This window comes from Hyperolius riggenbachi, chromosome 5 (assembly GCF_040937935.1).
Source record: "Hyperolius riggenbachi isolate aHypRig1 chromosome 5, aHypRig1.pri, whole genome shotgun sequence".
NCBI classification, from domain to species: Eukaryota; Metazoa; Chordata; class Amphibia; order Anura; family Hyperoliidae; genus Hyperolius; species Hyperolius riggenbachi.
The window spans coordinates 20,328,840-20,343,750 of record NC_090650.1 but is presented as its reverse complement, the minus strand read 5'-3'; the positions used below and the strand labels follow the sequence as shown (position 1 = coordinate 20,343,750).

At 44.1% G+C, this 14,911-nt stretch overlaps 1 protein-coding gene across 16 annotated transcripts in view; it reads right to left on the bottom strand.

Moving 5' to 3' along the window:
* OBSCN (obscurin, cytoskeletal calmodulin and titin-interacting RhoGEF) overlaps positions 1–14,911 on the bottom strand; it is a 511,999-nt gene that overhangs the window by 351,214 nt on the left and 145,874 nt on the right. For all 16 annotated transcript variants that reach the window (XM_068235137.1, XM_068235143.1, XM_068235140.1 and 13 more), the window contains 5 exons: positions 10,031–10,300; positions 7,603–7,869; positions 6,894–7,160; positions 3,534–3,800; positions 1,652–1,921 (listed from right to left, as the gene is read on the bottom strand). In XM_068235137.1, coding sequence (XP_068091238.1) covers positions 1,652–1,921; positions 3,534–3,800; positions 6,894–7,160; positions 7,603–7,869; positions 10,031–10,300 — 1,341 coding nt within the window. The remainder of the gene's footprint in view (positions 1–1,651; positions 1,922–3,533; positions 3,801–6,893; positions 7,161–7,602; positions 7,870–10,030; positions 10,301–14,911) is intronic.

The window sequence follows — 14,911 nt, the reverse complement described above, 5'->3', positions numbered from 1 at the left end:
TAGGAAAAGCTGCAGTAAGCCAGACCACATTAGAAAAGGCATAGGAATTTATAGCATAGAAGAAATAAAGATAAACAATTTGTTACAGAGTCTCTTTAAGTTTTAGTTACTTTTATCCTTTTGGTGCCTCTGTTCATTTCCACATTGTTCGGGTCCACCCATAGTGGAAGTGTGTTAACCCCTTGTTTCCAGATCTACAGTGAGCGACTTCTTAATCCTGAGTGGGGACAGGTCTTATCTCCTCACCTGCATCTACAGCGGTTGCCTTAGTGGTAGTACCATGACTTTACATACTTGCCTCTGATTACCCACATCAATCCAGTACACACCGCACTATATTGGGCTCTTGGTGTTCTCTCTCGCTTTCTAGTTAAAAGGCAACATGTTTGGGGATTTTTTTGGTAAATGTGTTATTTACCTTTAGATTAAAATATTACTTTAAAGAGAACCAGTGACAAACAGGTATTTATAATAAATTGAATATTCACTCTGAAAAGTGTTTTTTACCTGTCTGAGACAGCTGTCATGCTATTTACTGTAAAATGCATTATCTTTCTAAATTTCAGCTAAGTTAAGGTGGCCACACACCATACAATTAAGAGATCCAATTTTACATCAATTCAATAAATACGAACGGTTGTCCTATAAAATCGAAACTTTTTTTTTTTATTCGTTCCGGAAATCTGATCGAATTCCCCATTTTTATTCGATAAAAGAAGGGTGGGAGTGTTGGATTTCTCTGATCAATCGGATGGTGTGTTGAAGATTGTCAATTACTTGATGTACAGATCAATTTTCTCAGAGTTTTCAATTATTTTATTGATGACTGGGGAAAAATTGAACATAGGTGTGTGGTACATTTGTCAGATTTTTTAAATGTTACAATCACTCAGAAAAAATGATTGCAATTCTTGAATTGAAAAGATATTTAAAAAATTGTATGGTGTGTGGCCAGTTTTAGATTTCTAATAAGGCTGCCTAATGCACTCCTCGAGTTCAGTGCTGCTAACAGATTCTCTGCCTCTTCTAACTGGCACTTAAAGAGAAACTCCGACCAAGAATTGAACTTAATCCCAATCAGTAGCTGATACCCCCTTTTACATGAGAAATCTACCGTATTCATTTTCACAAACAGACCATCAGGGGGCGCTGTATGACTGATATTGTGGTGAAACCCCTCCCACAAGAAACTCTGAGGACCGTGGTACTCCTGGCAGTTTCCTGTCTGTGAACCTTGTTGCATTGTGGGAAATAGCTGTTTACAGCTGTTTCCAACTGTCAAAAAAGCATGCAGCAGCTACATCACCTACCAGCAGTAAAAATGTCACCATGTAATAAATGTCAGAATGTAAATCAGGGATTTAAAAATTTTACAATGGGCAAACACTGACTCAATCATTTATACATAATTATTGTAAAAATTAAGCACTTTTTTAATTACATTATTTTCACTGGAGTTCCTCTTTAAAGTGCATTCAAAGGGAAAACAAGTGCTCAATGTGGATACTTACATCAGTTGAGGGAAGCCCATGGATAATCCAGATGGTTCCCCCCCCCCCCCCAAAGCAGCAATGTCATATTCAGTTAATTGTGAAATACCAACCCCATACATTCAGACAAAAACATTTGCAATGGTTAAAGGGCGACTTACCTTTAACAATCAGTGAAGCTTTTGAAGACAGATTCCTGGCATTGAAGACCACCTCCCCGCTGTCAGCGGCCTTCACCTCTTTAATGTTAAGGGAATATTTTCGTCCCTTATTGGACACCTCGAACCTCTGGTCATTCTCTACTTCCTGCTCGTTCACGGTCCAGTAGCACTCGTCTATGCTCTCATGGGAGAGAACGCATTCAAACGTACAGCTTTCCCCCTCTTTCGCTTCTGTGCTCTTCAGGCGTTTTGTGATTCCTATATTAAGTTCTATAAAATATAATCACAAAAAAAAAAAAACTGTTAAAAAAATGGATAGGGTGACCTAACTGACATGGTCTACAAGCGGTCATTTTGTTTTTTTTGTTTTGTTTTAAAGGGCCACTCTTGTGAAAAAAGTAGGCAGTTAAAATCCGACAGGTTTTGGGCCAGTCCATCTCCTCATGTTGGATTCTCAGAGTTTTCTTTGTTCGACAGCATTTCCTAAACAGCAGTTGCGATGTCTAACTGACAAAATAGTGTGCAAGTGTGTCAGGAGGCTGGCTGGTATCTTACTATTATGGCAGTTAAACTGCTGTTCATGAAATGCTGTTGAAAACAAAGAAAACCTTGAGAATCCCCCATGAGGAGATAGACTGGCCCAAAACCTGTCGGTTCTGTCAGATTGTAACAGCCTACTTTTTTTTTTTGCGATAGTGGTCCTTTAATGGAACTTTTCCAACTGACTCTGTAGCTGAATAAACCTTTTGACAGAACCAGTAAAAATGCCATGTCTTGCTTGCTTTGCAGGTGTGCCCTTAGCAATTAACTTGGAAATAGTATTCCAAATATTCTCAGCTCTCTGGCACTTCAAATGAATGTCCCAACAACCTGCACAGCGCTTGAGAAATGACTAAAGTCATCTCAGCAATATTCTTAGTTGTCTTGTACTGGTAAAAGTTTCTTTGGTGGCATCCTTGTAGAGTGCTCGCCAGCTAGAGACAGTTCTCAATTGTGAGATTACCAATAGTTTATACTGAAGGCTATTAGATGCCTGCTGATGCCCACGCTAAAAACACCTGCTCACACTAGACCACCCTTGAATGCCCAAATAGGCGGAGTTACAAAAAAATACCCACAAGGCTGGGGAAGGTCATCAAGGACCTTCCCTCTCAGTTTTGAAGACAGGCACACAGGCCAGGCCAAATGACCAGCGTTTTAGGATAATGGTGGTTGGGCATTATTTATTTCTGTGGATGTGAGGTATTTAGTTTTTTCAGACAGTTGGGGAAAAGAAAATGTGCTTAAAATCTATTCATGAAAGATCTCAGCAGGTTCATCGGCAATTCCGGTCAATCTAGCCCAGGTACCAGAAATGAACTTTAGGAACTACAAGTATTAGAGGCAAAATCAAGAGTGATTATTATAGAGAACCTGTACTGAGTAAAAATATTTAAAATAAACACATGAGGTAACTTCAAATGAACATTACATAGTTACCTTGCCATCAGTTCCTCTCAGAAGCGCACCATTTTCTTCTGACAATAATCCCTTCCAGTTCTGACAATATCTTGTCAGATCTGAAATATATCAGTTGCTGTCAGTAAAATATCAGTTGCTTTTAGTTATAGCTGAGAGTAAAACTGATGTACCAGGTAATGTCCATGTTTCCCTATGGCTCAAGTGGGCGATGTTACAGTTTAACTGTGTGCTGACCAGAAAGCTGTTATGGGGTAATGGCCATTTTTCAAAATGGAGGACGGAACATTCCATTGATCACAGTGAACAAACAGGACGCGGGACAGGAGAAAGGCACTGAGGAGTAGACTACATGGAAGGTAAGTATGACTTGTGTATGCTTATTTTGACTTTTTAATTTTCAGTTCAGGTCTTCTTTAAATACCTTGAACTCCCACTTTGGACTTGGCCACGTCCGTCCCGATGTCGCAGATGTACAGCCCAGCATCGGCTTTGCTCAGGTTGTGGATGGTGAGGGACACGGTTTTTCCAGCCTGTATCTGCTGATACTTGTCCCCGTTTGGCAGGACCTGGTCATCCTTCTTCCAAACTGGGCTGACGTTAGATTTGGAGACTTCACATTTCAGTGTGATGATCCCACGTTCCTCGCCCACCGCGTCATCCAGAGATTTCATGAACACTGCTGGTTTTTCTGTAAGAGATGAATAAGAGGACTGGAGCTGTATGAGAGCACTAGTGGTGTTCAAAAAAACGTTGAGTGCCGTACGCGGTTCTCATTTCATTTGTAAAAAATGTTATAGGATTCGTTTTCAAGAGACACTTCTCTATCAGAATCAGTTGTCATCTAACACCTGAACATCAGAGATTCGATCCGAAGAAGGTAATATGAGCACCAGCAGTTCTGTGGTACAATAATATCATAATTAGGTGGCGTGGATATCAGAGGAAAGGTTTTTAGTGGCAAAGGTGGCGTAGATAATTGCAGGAAATTACGGGTGGGGGCTGTTCTGGTTAATTAGGGTCGGGCATCAATAGAGTGAAGGATCAAGTGAGAATAGGGTTAGGCTTAGATATAGTAAAATAGTGGTAAAAAATTATTGATATTCTACTATTACCGTATATACTCACATATAAGCCAAATTTTTGGGACAAAAAAAAGTGTACCAAAAATGGGGGAGTTCTGTGGAGGTGCATGGGGATATTTACCTGTCCTCATCCCTGGCAGCGTCTCACTTGCAGCTCTCCTTGCTATATGTCCAGGTTTCACTTTCTTCTGGTCCCAGGGAGCCACTTCCTGTGTCCCTTGCAGTTCTGTACTCGGCCACTAGATGTCAGAGGTAAGTACAAAGCTGCAAGGGAGACAAAAGGATGGCTGCCCAGAGACCAGAAGACACTGACGCCTGGATCTGTAGCAAGTACAGAGCTGCAAAGGAGACAGGAAGATGGCCAACCAGAGAGAGGGAGCTATATGCATACTTCACAACCCCGTGCAGCACATACACTCTGCTATACATACACAGCATCAACACATACATACACTGCATCATTACATACATGAACTCTGGTATAAATACACAGCATCTCGACATACAGTACATACACTCTGCAAGCATGCTTCACTCTGCATCACATGCGCCACACTCTGCACCACATACAGGGGGAAGACACTCTGCCTCACATACAGTGGGAAGGCCTTCTGCCCCACATACAGGGGGGAGACTAGAGGAAACATTGGGGGTTGGCTTATCCACGGTCTACCGATTATTCGTTGTTTTTTTTAGGAGCAAAAGTTGGCCTATACATGGGTCGGCCTATATATGGGATGGCTTATTCATGAGTGTGTACGGTATAGGCTCGGTTCCCATTTAAAGCTGCCCATTCAGTTCAGTGTCCGCTCCTCCACGTTTTCATGTCACATTCGCGGCCAGCGGAGCATGCGTTGCACCACTGCACCAGGTGGCTATGGGCAGGCATCCATTTGTCCGGAAAAATCAGGACTTTTTTTTTTAAGTGGAAACGGATCCTATTTTTAACAATATGCTGCTTCCTGCATTAAGAGGGGAGCGTAGAAAATATACTGAACACTACAGGTATGTTTTCTGCACAAGTGGGAACTGAGCCATACCTATTGCTCAATAGTAGAATATTCGTAATGTTGTGGCCGTTCTCTTTTCACATGTTTGCGTTTCTATCGCTTTGCGGCCAATTTATAAAGGGGATGATCTGAAGAAATAATGATGCGTTTCTTGATTGCCGCACATAGCCATATTTATAAAAGTGGTGATCAGTTAAAAACGGTGGCGGGAAACCTGCTAAATACACAGGGCATCAAGTGTGGCACCCTCACAGAGACAAGTGACACTCCCATCTCTATCCCCACAAACGCCACCAACATCCCTTTCCATTTCCAACACCAGTGACGCTCCTGTCCATTTTCCCTTACAAAGACCACCAACACCCCAGTATCTCTCCTCCCACTAACACCGCAAGACTCCCCCATTACCCTGTATTGCGCATCTTCCAACATTTGCTTTGAGACGAGTCATCAAACTAATCAATGATTTCAGAGAGGCAGGCTAATTAACCACTTAAGTACTAGCGGTCTCTGCCCTCTTAAGGACCAGAGACCGCTGGTACAGAAATGGCGGAATCCCGATGATCGCCGCACATACACGCCGCAACCGCCGTCACCGCCGCACGTCGGGATTCTGGGCCACCCACTCTGACGTCTCTATGACGGCACAGTTTCTGTGAGCCGGTCAGGAGCCACTTTCATTGGCTCCTAACCCTGCCTATCAATGTGAGCCAATGGGAGCGTCTTACGTTGATAGAGAGGGTCAGGAGTAAATGAAATCGGCTCCTGACCTGCTCACAGGGCTTTGCCATAAAAGAGACGGCAGAGGAAGTGAGCTGCGGCGGGGAAACAGCGGCGAGATCACCGGGAGTGACGAAAGCGGCGAGAACGCGCGGTGTCGGTTGGTTGAAATCTACACCCTGCCAGCCAGATAGCCATCAAAACAGGGTGTAGATTTCAATCAGTGCAGTCCTTAAAGAGAACCAGAGACGTTGGGAAATTTTTTTTATACATACCTGGGGCTTCCTCCAGCCCCATAAGCCTGGATCGCTCCCACGCCGCCATCCTCCGCTGCCTCTATCCGCCGGTACCGCGTACTTTCGGCCAGTCGACGCATGCGTAGTGCGTCACTGCCGGTGGACGCGGCCAATTTTCCGCATGCACAGGGGCTCCCTCCATATCCTTACGCATGCGCCTCCATACTACGCAGGTGCATGCGTAAGGATATGGAGGAAGCCCGTGTATGCGGAAACTTGGTCGCGTCCGCCGGAAGTGACGGGACCCGGTACCGGCGATAGAGGCAGCGGAGGACGGCAGCGTGGGAGCGATCCAGGCTTATGGGGCTGGAGGACGCCCCAGGTATGTATAAAGGCTTTCCCTATTTTTTCATTTGCTTCGTCTCTGGTTCCCTTTAAGTAGTTAAAGTAATATGCAAATTCAGACTTTTCCTGCTAAAGTCCTGTTTGGCCACACCCCTTCCATCTCTACAGCATTCTACTGATCCTTTCATGTGATGATTACATTAATTGGGCACTAGATACGTACAGGAACTCAATTTTTCTTTACTTTCACTTCTGCTTTGACTTGGCCCTTGGCCCAAATCTCAAGAACAGGTGAGATGTTTTCCCCACTGACCATGTAGTTTTTGGTCACTTGCATGGTCCATGGTATGTAGCTCAAGTCAATGTCATTGAAACATTGTCCACCTACCTTTAACTTTCAGTTCTGCACTGAGTGAAAGTTTTGAGGACTTCAAGGCCACAGTCCCCGTGTCCTGGGCTGCCACCTGTTTCAGGGTCAGTGTGTGGCAGGCCCCGATCTTCTTGATGTCATTGTAGTTGTTGGTGTACAACAGAGTGTTGTTCAGGAACCATTCCACCTCCTCATCATCGTGCGAGAGCTCACAAGAGAAGACCGCACTGTTGTCTTCATCCACTTCCAGGTCAGCCAGCGGCTTCAACACCTTCACATCCCGTGCTGAAGAAAAGTAAGGTAGAACTCACAGTCACGAGATAGAAATCATAGGATGATTCGAATGCAGCATTTCACAAGAAAAACCACGTGAAAGAAAGGATGAGACAACTCCTTGAAAAAGCATAGAGACAAAGGGAGCCCAAATGGTGTAGCATGAACTACTCCAGGTGTTGGAGATGGATGTATGAAAAAATAGTCAACTAGTCTGGCAAATTGAAAAAGCTTATATGCACTTGGGTGCACCAGATTCTCTTTGGGTTGTGGTCGCTCTCTTGGAAAAAAATGGGATTACCAACTCGGTGAACCCAAGCTGAAGCCCACTCTTCGGTTGGAGGATATACAATGCAAGAGGGGGAAGAGCAGGTGTTCAATATGGATAAAAATAACATTTAACAAAAGAACTTTACTTTCAAGGCATTGCTCCAGGGAACATTATCATGCATACCTTGGACAGTGAGTGTTCCTGAGGTCTCGGTGCTCCCAGTCTTGCAGGTGTACACCCCGGCATCTTCTGGGGTTGCCCTCAGGATTTTCAGCTCTGCCAGGTTCCTCTCCTGCCTCAGTTTGTACCTTTCTGATGGCTCAATGAGGGTCTTTCCTCTGTACCACTCCACAGCCTTCGGTGGAGGTTTGAACTCGCAGGACAGGACGCAGGTGTTCCGCTCGTTGACGGTTTTGTCTTCCAGTTTTTGCGTCACTTGGACGGGTATCTCTGAAACAAAATGCAAGACAGTTTTATTAGAGTGTCACAGTACTCAGTTAATAACACTGGTGGAAGTGCCCTTGATAATAGACAACTAAAGCTACTATATAGGCGCTCACGCTCGTGACTTTCAGCATTTCAGGCACTTTGGTTGAACCTGTGAAACGCATTGTCAATTGTGCATGAATAAATACCTTTTCCTTTAATTATTGGTTTATCCTTCTGAGAAGGTAAGACATTACACTTCTCACCTGTATAGTAGCTTAACCTCTTATTGTTTGACCATACAACTTATTACACAGATGAACTTTACCTCCTTTTTGCCTCCCAAATAGAGCTTCTTTTGGTGGTAAGTAATTGCTGAAAGAAGACAACATTTTTGCAAAAAAAAAAAATGTTTTCTCCCCCCCCCCCCCCCCCATAGGTCCTAGGCAGAGGCCCCGTTCACACTTGCGTTTTGGCAAATAAACGGACCGGATCCTGATCGGATCCTGACCTGATCCTGATCAGAACCGTACGGTTCCGATCCGGATCCGGACCGTTTGTATCAGGCATGCATCAGGCTGCCATCCGGATCTGTGGGCAAAAAATAGCGAAATTTGAAAAAAAAAATGTTGGGGTCAGCACCTGGTGCACGTGTAGAATCAGGTTCCTCCGCTGTAGGCCTCACCTCCACCTCCGACATTCTGCCAAACAGCTCCAGCACGTCTGTCACTGCTGCTCCACTCCAGACATGCTTGGCCCATGTGTCCCCATCCGAAATGGCCGCTTGGATACGCATAGGAAGTGGGGTAGAACGTCAGGTTTTTGTAGGCAGTGTGTTCTGTGCCTTCCGTTCCCCATTGGTTTCTGTGTTCCTGATGGTGCTGTCAGGCTCAGGTCAGGCTCCGGTCAGGATGCGTGGGCCGGGGATCCGGACCCAAAAAATAGCGCATGTTGGAAAAGAGCCCGGAGTCCGGATCCGATCCGGCTCCGATACGTACGGAACGGACGCGTGTGAACGTCCGCATAGACTTTACATTGCTATGCGGAACATACGTTCCGTTTGTACAGTATGCGGTCCGGATCAGATCCGGAAAATCCGGATAGCGAACGCTAATGTGAACCAGGCCTAAGATATACTGTATACACTACACTTACATAGACATATGCCTATGGTAGGGATTAGATTGTGAGCCCCTCCGAGGGTCAGTTAAGTGACAAGGCTAAGCTCTGTATAGTACTGCGTAAGATGTCAGCGCTATAAAATACACAAATACATTATTATTATATATTCGCTGACAAGCTGACAGTCAAAACCGCTCACTGATCAAAAATGTGTTGGCTTAGTCAACAATTCAGGCTCACCAGTAGTAAGAACATGTAAGGTACTAAAGTACTATTTACACTAATAGCCATAATTGCTTTGAGAATTAAGAAAATTTGCATTCTTTTAATTCTTGCTTTTGCAGGACCTTAAAGAGGAACTTCGGCCTAAACAAACATACTGTCATTAAGCAACATTAGTTATGTTAATTAAAAAAAGATAGGTAATATAATCTCTTACCCACCCTGTTTTAGAAGAACAGGCAAATGTTTGATTTCATGAGGGCAGCCATCTTTTTGGTTGAAAGGAGGTGACAGGGAGCAGGAGACACAGTTCCAACTGTCCTGTGTGCTGATCACCCCTCCCAGTTCCTAGGCAACGTGAACAACAACATAGGAAATCCCATCATGCTTTGCACAGCATCAGGGGAAAAAAGCCCGGGCAGTTTTCTTTGATGGGTGGAGCTTAGCTAAAAATGCAGCTAAAAATGATGCTTTGGTAAGAAAAACAAAGTTCTGATGCTGTGAAACTGTTAAAGAAACACCAAGCCTTTTCAGTGCTGCTGAGTAGATTTTTAGTCCGGAGGTTCACTTTAATGGTGAACCTTAAAGGTAAGGTGCAAGCAGTTAAAAAAACATATCTACTTACCTGGGACTTCCTCTAGCCCCTGGTAGCCTACGTGTCCCTCGCCCGCGGCTCAGCTCCCAGCCGGTGTCCCGGGATCCACTTCGTTGCAGATGCCGACCTCGCCAGGTTGGCATCTTCTGCGATATTCTCCAATATTTAATAAAGTGTGTTAACGTGTTCCACTCTGAGGTTAGGCAGAAAAGTTTCTAGCTGCAGAACTTACTCTCTTGCCATTACCTTTTACAAGCATATTGGCAGTGGACTTGGACTTTCCGATGTGGAATTGGACAGCTCCACTCATCTCTGGAGACGTTTTCCAGAAGGTCAGGCGATGGACGGTACCGTCTTGCTCTATCGTCACGTCTTTTCCATCCTGCAGGACCTGACCTCCGAGAATCCACTTTCCTGGCTTCACAGACACAATAGAGGTCACACACTCGAAGGTGGCCTTCTCTGGCTGCGTCACCTCCACGTTACTCAACTCATTCACGATATTGATGGATTGCTCTGCAGAGAAATACGCTGTTACAGATACTTCTGAGGGTACCTACATCAGACAAGCAGCTTAAATAGACACTGATGTCTCTTTTTTCCCTTATTTTCTTATTCAGCTGTCCTTAGCATTACATTCTAAGCTGATTCCCACGGCAGAACAAGTTATTTATGACCCAAAAGTTGCCCAGTAAAGTTCAACAACTTTGCAAGTCACAGATCTTGCTTTCTGGTAGAGGCAGAGCTCTGCACAGTAGCTCTGCCTCTTCTCCAGTCAATCTCCACCGATCTCCGCTCCTCTCAGTGAAAGAAGCAGGGAGAGGCGGAGAGCGGCGGAGATTGACTGGAGAGGAAGGAAAGCTACGAGCACAGCTCTACTGCGGACAGCTCTGCCTCTACAAGGCAGCAAAATCTGCAAAGTCATGGAACTTTGCTGGGCAATTTCTGGGCCATAAATAACTCATTCTGCTGTGGAGATGTGGCGAATCAGCTTAGAATTTAATGCTGAAGACAGGTGAATAAGAAAATAAGGTAATAAAAGACTTGAATGTCTTTTTAAGACAATGAAGATACTAATGGCATATGCTAGACACCTGATAATAAGACTTTGGAAAAACACAAAAGCCCCTTCCAAACACAATTGGACTGAGTGTGCGTAAAAAGAGCTCATATTTATTAAAGGTGCTTATAATTGATGAATGTGTAAGATGAAATTCAAAAAGTTATGATTTTGCTAGATAACGCATTTCAAGTTGAAGGTGAACTAACACCATTTATTTCAAAATCAGGAGACCTGGTGTGAAACAGGGCAGTGCAGGAGAGACATACAGGGGGTTACACACCTAAAAACAAATCAGTGCTTTAGGCACAGATTTATTTTGTTGATCTATACCAGAGGTGTTGAACATAGATACAAAGTGGGCCAAATTGAACACTGAGACCAAGTCGCAGACCATCCTCAGTGTCTAGTGGCCACTCCTCCCCCTTATATAAAATTCCCTGGAGTCTAATGGCCTCCCTCCCCTATACAGTTCCCTGGTGTCTTATGCCTTCTTCCTCCCCTAAACAGTTCCCTAGTGTCTAGTGGTCCACCCTCCCTCCCCTATTCGGTTCCATGGTGCTTAGTGGCCCTCCCTCCTTTCCCTATACAGTTCCCTGGTGTCTAGTGGCCTCCTCCCGTTCCCTTTACAGTTCCCTGGTGACTAGTGGCCCCGTTCCTACCCTATACAGTTCCCTGTGGACTAGTTCTGCCTCCCTCCCCTATACAGTTCCCTGGTGTGTAGTGCTCCTCCTCTCTTCCCAATATGGCTTCCAGGGTGATCTAAGGCTTCACCTTCAATATAGCTTCCCTGGTGGTCTAAAGCAGGCCAAACATAATGCAAAGTGGGGAAACCACTTGAAGGCCACATTTGATGGCTCTGCAGGCCAGATTTGGCCCTTGGGCTGGATATTGACATATATGATCTATACGAATAAGTGATGCCCATGTTTATGTACTGATGTACCTGCACAATTGTAGTTAATTGTTGTTGTAGCCTCCACATTGGTGGAATGTTTATTGGGTGAAAAAATATTTTTCAATAACACTTAATTTCAAAAAAGAAAGATAAGCAGTAAGATGCAGAAATGCATACATCAGTATACCGTATATCACCATTCTATGGCTATGCTTTTGTATGTTATGCAGTTTAATTTCTAAGGCATCAGCCCTTCCGACTCATAAACATTTCTTAGTGGCTTAACTAGAGGACACACTCAGAAGGTCATGTTGTAAATGTATGGCCTATATCTATTACTGTACTGATTACCAAAAATGCACATTATGGCAGGAATAAAATGGACAGAAGAGAAGGAGGCAATACCCTCTTGATCCGTATCTTTTCTGGGAAGGATTTGATGTCTTAGTTCTGGGCTGATAGGCAAAAGCAGTGCTGCTCGTATACCCCTTTTCAAAATCCGAATTGAATTCGGATCCGGAAACCCAGATGTTCGGATCCAAATCGGATATCCGAATACAAACTTTTTGGTATCTGAGTAGAAGCGGATATCCGAACCCAATATACAGGATATCCGGTCGGATTCAGATATCCGAATAGCAAACCGGAAGTGGCCTGTAAATGGCTTAAATTGCTTCCAAAACTCTCTCTCTCTCTCTCTCTCTCTCTCTTCCTCCTTCTCTCTCTCTCTCTCTCTCTCTCTCTCTCTCTCTCGCTCTCCCTCCTCCTCTCTCTCTCTATCTCTCTCTCTCCTCTCTCTCTCTCTCTCTCTCCCTCCTCTCTCTCTATCTCCTCCTCTTCCTCCTCCTCCCTCTCTCTTTCCCTCTCCCTCCCTCCTCCTCCTCTCTCTCTCTTTCTCTATCTCCTCCTCTTCCTCCTCCTCCCTCTCTCTCTCCCTCCTCCTTCTCTCTCTCTCTCTTCCTCCTCCTCCTCCTTCTTCTCTATCTCTCTCTCTCTCGGACTGAATGCCTCTGAAAGGGATTTTTGCCATTGAAGGCCTCTGCTTGGATATCCTAACTAACTGTCCGCCCGGACTTCACATGCGAAATCCGAGTTTGCTCGGATAGTGCTATTCGGATTTACGAAAATATCCGAATTGCAATTCAAAGTTCAGATAGTGAAAAAAGTTTGGATTATCTGGGTAGTTCGGATACCTGAATATTGGACGAGCACCACTGGGGCAAAAGTAGAACACAAAGCATTCAATCAAGCTTTTTTGGTTGAGGCCCATAGCATCCATCTCTTTCACATGGCCTGTCCTAGTTTCTGCGTCCTGCATTATTTAATCGTTAATAGTATAAGGAAGGTGGAGACTAGAACAAGACTCAAAGAGAGGTAGAAACCGAATGTACTGGCAACGAGGGAAGCAATAGTACACTGGAAATGTAAATTGTCTTTGTGGCCACCCCCCTACCTGCCAGTAGTGAGGATCGTAACCTGCTAATTACGTTAAACATTCGCATAATTTTTTACACGATTACGATTTAGACACTCAATTGATCTCACATAATCCATTCATAATTTTGCATAGATACGTGAAATTTCATGTAATTTTGTGCTGACTTTAGTGGTAAATAGCAAAGCCCCATGCATACGGCTGTCACCAAAATTGCAAAGTATATAAGGGGAATAGTTCTTAGATATTCAATTTTGAAAATGCAATATGGGTATGGTAGCTTTGCTATTGAGCGCTAAAGTCGGCACAAAATGCTGCAAAAAGTATGAAAAATGTTAGTTCCTGATCACGTTTACATACAAAATTATGATTTTCCCAAAATTTTGCATTATGATTTTGCATCGTAATTGCAAATCACAATGCAAAGTTACGATTATGCGAAAGTCATGCTCATCACTGCCTGCCAGTCCAGGCACAGCAAGAATATAGTATAAGATAGGAGTACAATGGGAGAATCTTTGTAAGTATTGCATAAAACCTTCTTATCGTATGTGAAAACTATTTAGTACGTTATGATGGCACAGAAGTGCCATGTTTCAGTTTTCTTAGGATAGATGCAGAGAGGGAGTGGAAGAGAGTACTAGTGATAGACATAGCAATGCAAAATAATGGCAACATCAGGAAGAAGTATGAGAAGCAGTAGAAGTGTTAAGGCCTGGAAGTGGAATTAGAGAAGATGTGGAAAATTAAGGTCAAAGTGGTCTGTGGTGATGGCAGCACTCAGGGTGGTGACTCCTAAACTGTAGAAACCGGAGTAACAGAGGCACCAGCAAGGATAAAATAATTAAAATCCGCTTAAAAGGAGGGAGGCAGGTGGACTCACCACCCTCAGGTACAAAATGACTGGACAATCAACCGTAAAAGTAACAATAACATTTATTGGGAAATCTCCAGGTATGCAACGCGTTTCACGGGCCAATATCCCGCTTAATCAGGCAATCAATTTGGAGAAACACAGCAATGGTCACTCAATGAGTGTCCGGTCATTTTGTACCTGAGGGTGGTGAGTCCACCTGCCTCCCTCCTTTTAAGTGGATTTTAATTATTTTATCCTTGCTGGCGCCTCTGTTACTCCGGTTTTACCACAGATCTAGTCCACCCTGGGTGGAGGGGTGTATCCCCATTCTTCTTCTTTCTACAGAGAGCGACTTTTTATTACCTGAGTGGGGTCAGGTCATAATTCTCCCCACCTGCCATCTCAGTGGTTGCCTTTGTGGTAACCCATATTTGTGAGTATATTTCGTTTATCTATACTCTATTTCCTATTGTTCAACATACTGCACTATATTGGGCTCTTGATTTCATTTTTGTTTTTTTCAAGCCTAAACTGGAGAAGTAACTCTACAAAACTCAGAGAAAACATCTGATTTCTCTGTCCAGAAGAGTGCAGTGCTTGAAACAGCTAAGATGCTGCACATTATTCCAAGTTCCAAAGTCCTTAGACCTGAGCTCTAGGGAAACCAAAGTGGCATGTGTTTGTGATTGATCTCAAGAAGCAGGTAGATGACCTGCAAACAAATTATTTTTTGTGGCAGTTAGGCAACAAGAAGGGGGTTAGTCCAGGGGGGGAGCTGTTCATGTTAGGCATCAGGGAGGGGGTTTGCATTGGGGGGGGGGGGCGTAAAGGTGTTAAGGTTAGGCTTCAGATGAGAAGGTTCTGGGTGAGTGCAGTAA